This window comes from Chiloscyllium plagiosum, chromosome 30 (genome assembly GCF_004010195.1).
Source record: "Chiloscyllium plagiosum isolate BGI_BamShark_2017 chromosome 30, ASM401019v2, whole genome shotgun sequence".
NCBI lineage: Eukaryota > Metazoa > Chordata > Chondrichthyes > Orectolobiformes > Hemiscylliidae > Chiloscyllium > Chiloscyllium plagiosum.
The window spans coordinates 45,749,603-45,755,682 of NC_057739.1; the positions used below are offsets into that span (position 1 = coordinate 45,749,603).

The 6,080-nt window shown below is 48.8% G+C and overlaps 1 protein-coding gene across 1 annotated transcript in view; it reads left to right on the plus strand.

Moving 5' to 3' along the window:
* Positions 1 to 6,080, plus strand: part of slc2a6 (solute carrier family 2 member 6) — a 23,340-nt gene that overhangs the window by 6,471 nt on the left and 10,789 nt on the right. The window contains exons 4-6 of the mRNA XM_043720655.1: positions 684 to 783; positions 1,470 to 1,681; positions 4,136 to 4,288. Of these exons, the coding sequence (XP_043576590.1) occupies positions 684 to 783; positions 1,470 to 1,681; positions 4,136 to 4,288 (465 nt within the window). The remainder of the gene's footprint in view (positions 1 to 683; positions 784 to 1,469; positions 1,682 to 4,135; positions 4,289 to 6,080) is intronic.

A 6,080-nucleotide genomic window follows, 5' to 3' on the forward strand; every position in this document is an offset into this window, starting at 1 on the left:
CACTGTCGGAGGGTCAGCGCTAAGGGAGTGCCGCACTGTCGGAGGGTCAGCACTGAGGGAGTGCCACACTGTCGGAGGGTCAGCGCTAAGGGAGTGCCGCACTGTCGGAGGGTCAGCACTGAGGGAGTGCCACACTGTCGGAGGGTCAGCGCTAAGGGAGTGCCGCACTGTCGGAGGGTCAGCACTGAGGGAGTGCCACACTGTCGGAGGGTCAGCGCTAAGGGAGTGCCGCACTGTCGGAGGGTCAGCACTGAGGGAGTGCCACACTGTCGGAGGGTCAGCGCTAAGGGAGTGCCGCACTGTCGGAGGGTCAGCACTGAGGGAGTGCCACACTGTCGGAGGGTCAGCGCTAAGGGAGTGCCGCACTGTCGGAGGGTCAGCACTGAGGGAGTGCCACACTGTCGGAGGGTCAGCGCTAAGGGAGTGCCGCACTGTCGGAGGGTCAGTGCTGAGAAAGGGATAGACTGAAATTTTCATTCCACTTTGTGTGTTATGTCACCACAGGGAACCCCCAGAATTCTCAGTCTGAGGAAGTTGAAAGTTGTGTGGGTATGTGTGTGATCTCCCTGTGTGCTGTGTTGTCCATCCGAGCAGTAGGTCTAACCATCAGCCCTGGGTTTGCTCAGATACAGGAGCCAGTGATTGTGCAGCAGGTACTGAAGGATTTTGTTCTTGTGTTGCAGATATACATTGCGGAGATCTCCGTGCCCAAGCTGAGGGGGAGAATGGGAGTTGGACCCCAGATCATGCTTGTACTTGGAACACTCCTGCTGTATGCATTGGGTGAGGAATTCCACAGATTGGGAACGCTGCTTGCTGCAGAGGGATTCTGTCCACTGGCAATGAGGGGAATGTTTGTACTCAGTGGGATCATTCCCTGCTCCAATGCAAGAGCTCCGCTCAGAGGCCTACTCCAGGACTGACTATTAACTCGGCCTGTCCATAAACGTTGGACTATATGGCCTACTCCTGCTCCTTCGGCCTTTTGAGTCTGCCCCCACTACTCAATATCATCACCACTGGTCATCATCAAATGACCAAAGAGGTCGGGGATCAATGTGAAATCGTTCCATCCCTTTCCAATGCGTGACGGCAAGATTCCTGGTCAACCCTGGGATGGGGAGCACTGGAATCTCTTTGGGACTAGCTCCAGGCTTAAACATGCTTGTAAATGATAATGTTACCACAGCAACATGATGCTCACTGTCACAAACAGCACAATCTGAGTGAATGGGAAAGGGGCTAATTGGAGGGAATAAGGAGGGAGGGATTTGATGGTCCAAGTTGGTAGAGTTTGTGGAGATTATTGGGGGGAACGGGGAGGGAGGGGTGGAGTTGGTTGAGTTTGTGGGGATTATTGGGGGGAACGGGGAGGGAGGGGCGGAGTTGGTTGAGTTTGTGGGGATTACTGGGGGAAGCCGTTGGTGATTAAAGAGTCAATTTAACATGGAATTGTTATTGTCCATCAGCCCTGGTCCTCTCCTGGCGATGGCTGGCTATTGTTGGTGCCTTTATCCCCACCCTCATGATCATTGTCATGTGCTTCATGCCGGAATCTCCTCGCTATTTAATCTCCAAACACTACTCCAGTGAAGCAATGGAGGCACTTGCCTGGCTTCGGGGTCCTGAGGCCAATTACCAACATGAGTATAGAGAGATCGAGACTTCGCTCAGCAGCAATGTAAGTTGTTTTATCTTCACTTTGCACTGAAATGTCATTGGGAGGCTTCACTGACTCTTTCCACTTTCAGGAATTGGGTCCACATAGGAGACAGTTTCCACGGTAACCAGGTGCCCTCTGGTACTGAGCTCAAATGTGATTCTGTCACTCAGTTTACCCTCACCCAGCGATAGGTCAGTCTCACCCTCACTCAGGGGTCACAGGCCAGTCCTGAACCAATGATGGGAATACCTGTCACATTAAACCAATGAGCATTCACAGGACAGAGGGTCAGTGGTCAGGTCCCACTCCAGAGACATGAAGCCAACATCCAAACTCACATCATACCACCCTACTAAGGGAGCCACATCCTACTGAGGGAGCCCCGTCCTACTGAGGGAGTACCGCACTGTCGGAGGGTCAGTGCTGAGGGAGCAGGCACTGTCAGAGGTTCAGTGCTGAGGGAGCGCTGCATTATTGGAGGATCAGTGTTGAGAGAGCAGGCAGTGTTGGAGGGTCAGTGCTGAGGGAGCACCGCACTGTCGGAGGGTCAGTGCTGAGGGAGTGGGCACTGTCGGAGGGTCAGTGCCGAGGGAATGGGCACTGTTGGAGGGTCAGTGCCAAGGGAGCACCGGACTGTCGGAAGGTCAGTGCTGGGAGAGCGGACACCGGGGGGTCTGTACTGAGGGAGGGCCACATCTGCTGTCAGAGCCAGAGACCTTTCACCAACTTTCCTGACCATATTGCATCATTAAAATAAAATGCTGTCTGTGGGATTTTGCTTGCCTACCTTACCTGTTGTGTTTCCATCATTATAGAAGTGCCCAGTGCCCAGACTTGCAACTTAGAACCATAGAAAATAGGTGCAGGAGTAGGCCATTTGGCCCCTCAAGTCTCCACACCATTCAGTCTGATCATGGCTGATCATTGAGATCAATACCCTAATGCTACCCTCCCCACAATCACTTTCTGTGTGAGTTAATTCCACAAGCTCACCACGCCCTGGCTGAAGATATTTCTCCTCATCTCAGTCCTAAAAGGTTTATCCTTATCCTTAGACTATGATCCTGGTCTGGATTTTCTCACAATCAGGAGCATCCTTCCTGCATTTACCCTGCCTATTCCTGTTGGAACGTTATAGATTTATCTGAGATCTCCCTCATCCTTCTAAACTTCAGTGAATACAATCCAAACTGATTCAACCTCTCCTCACACATCAGTGTTGTCATCTGAGGAGTCAGTCTGGTAAGCCTCACTGCACTCCCTCTATATCCTTCCTCATATAAGAGAATCAAAACTGCACACCATACTCCAGGTGTGATCTCACCAGAGGCCTGTATAATTGCAGCAAGACATCCCTGCTCCTTTACTCAAATCCTCTCACTGGGAAGGTCAACATACCATTTGCCTTTTTTAGATTAGATTAGATTACAGTGTGGAAACAGGCCCTTCGGCCCAACAAGTCCACACCGACCCGCCGAAGCGAAACTCACCCATACCCCTACATTTACCCCTTACCTAACACTATGGGCAATTTAGTATGGCCAATTCACCTGACCCTGCACATCTTTGAACTGTGGGAGGAAACCGGAGCACCCGGAGGAAACCCACGCAGACACGGGGAGAACGTGCAAACTCCACACAGTCAGTCGCCTGAGTCGGGAATTGAACCCGGGTCTCTGGCGCTGTGAGGCAGCAGTGCTAACCACTGTGCCACCGTGCCGCCCACTGCCTTCTTTACTGCCTGCTCACTTACTTTCAGCAACTGGTGTGAGGACACCCAGATCCTGTTGAACATTCCCCTCTCTCAATTTACAGGCAATAATCTGCCCTCCGGCTATTGCTACCAAAGTGGATAACCTTACATTGGTCCACATTATACTATATCAGCCATATATTTACTCACTTACATACTCATGTATCGCTGCATCCTCCTCACAGCTCACCCTCCCACCCAGCTTTGTGTCATCTGCAAACTTGTAGACATTATATTTAGTTCTGTCACCTAAATCATGAATATATATCATGAATAGCCGGGGTCCAAGCACTGAAATCTGCACTATCCCTCTAGTCAATGCCTGCCATTCAATAAAGACCTATTTATTCCAATTTGTTGTTTCCTGTCTCCTAACTAATTGACTGTCCATCTCTATACTCTACCCTTGATTCCATTGGCTTTAATTTTGCATGTTAATGTCTTACGTGGGAGCTTATCAGACAGCCTCTGAAAATCTAAATAAACCACATCCACCAGCTCCCCCTCATCAACTCCATTTGTTGCATCCTCAAAGAATTTCAGCTTTGCTGAGTTTGATTTCTCTTCCATAAAACCATTATAATTGTGTCTGATTCAACCAGTTTTCTGTTGTAAGATCCTTGATAATGCACTTGAACATACTGCACTGGCTGTAAATGACTCTAGAATTGCAGGGTTTTTGTTTGTAGAGTGAGAATGTAACTCTATTCACCACTCAGGTCAGTCGGTTTTCATGTTCTGAATTAAGTCAACGTCACATCTACAAACCCATGCTAATTGCCGTCTTCATGAGGGTCTTCCAGCAGTTCAGTGGAATCACAGTGTTACTGGTCAACATGCAGATTATCTTTGACAGTACCGCGGTCATTCTGGTAAGTAGCAACCAAACAGCCAACACTCATCCAAATCCCACACCCAGGCATCTTTCAGATTTCAGCCTCCTGGCAGCACCAAGGGCTACTGCCCAGCTCAAGCCCACTGTGAAAGTAATGCCAGGCACCACCATGAACCAACGATGGGCACCTTTCAGGTGAGACTGCAAACAAAACTGGAATCAGTGAGTTTCAAGGGACAAACACTCTTCTGGTTGGAGTCATACCTGACACATAGAAGATGACTCTGGTTGTTGGAGGTCAGTCATCTCAGCTCCAGGACATCTCTGCAGGAGTTCCTCAGGGTAGTGTCCTAGGCCTAACCATCTTCAGCTGCTTCATCAACAACCTTCCCTCCATCATAAGGTCAGAATTGGAGATGTTCACTGATGATTAAAATGTTCACCACTCCTCAGATACTAAGCAGCCCATGTCCAAATGCAACAAGATCTGTACTATATCCAGGTTTGGGCTGACAGAGGGCAAGTAACATTCATGCCACACAAATGTCAAGCAATGACCATCTCCAATAAGAAACAATCTGACCAGTGCCCTTTGACAGTCAGTGGTTACCATCATTGGATCCCCCACTATCAACATCCTGGGGGTTACTATTGACCAAACACTCAACTGGACGCACCTCATAAACACAGTGGCTACAAGAGCATGTCAGAGGCTAGGAATACTGCAGCAGAAAAAAAAACTCACCAAGTGGACTGCAGGGGTTCAAGAAGGCAGCTTACCCCCATCTTCTGTAGGATTGGGCAATAAATACTGGCCCAGCCACTGATCCCCATGTCCCCTGAATGTAGGGAAAAGATAATGCAATGAGACCCTGTCTCATTGATCAGAATATTGGAATCATCCCAGAGCACGAATAAATCCCACTGTTCAGGCCATTTGACCCTCTGCCACATCATAAAAACAGATTATCTTGGTTATTGCCACTGCACTGTTTGGGATCCTGTAGTACAGTTTGGCTGGCCTTTCTCTTATATTACACCAGTGACTACAAAGGTCTTTCGGGCGTTTTGTTGTGTTAAAAAGTGCAATCTAAGCTTGTCCTTTGTACTAAAGCAGAGGCCTGCTCTCACGGTCCAGCTCCAATTGGCTAAAGACAGCAGCTTTCCTTTCTGCAGGGAACGCTGTCATCCAGGTGGATTTTTATGACGGTCCGACAGCTTTGTGGTGACTTTTACCACTTTCCAAATTTTTAATTTTGAAATTCTGGAACAGGCCAGGATGGGATTCGTTCTTTCCCTGGATGTTTAATCAGGAGTCATGGTTCCCAGCCCAGTAATATAACCTGCACACTGTCATACAGAAAGTGCCTGACAGTACTGTCATCACTGACTCACTGGGAGGACTGCTGCCTCCAGTATTGTCCCAGTTCCCTGGTCACATCCAAACCTACAGCCAGTACTGTCCCAGAATAGGAACGTCGTGGCTTTCATCCTCTGTCTCTAAGATACCAACTGAGCTGGGAGCAGTGGAATGATAAATCATACTACCATCTGAACTAGGAGCAAGAGAACGCCATTCGGCCCCTCAAACCTGCTCCATCATTCAATAAACCAGAGTTGGCTCTTTGTAACTTCAAAGCCACATTCCCACTTGTCTCAAATGACCTTACACCCCCTAATCAAGAATCTATCCAATTCTGCTGTAATCTCTTGATATTCCTGGGAGTTAGAATGAGAGGATATCTCTGTCTTTTCACTCTCTGGTATCTTACTCTCTCTCTACCTGACATACTGTCTCACTCTTCCCCTGCCTCTTCTGTTCTTTGTTA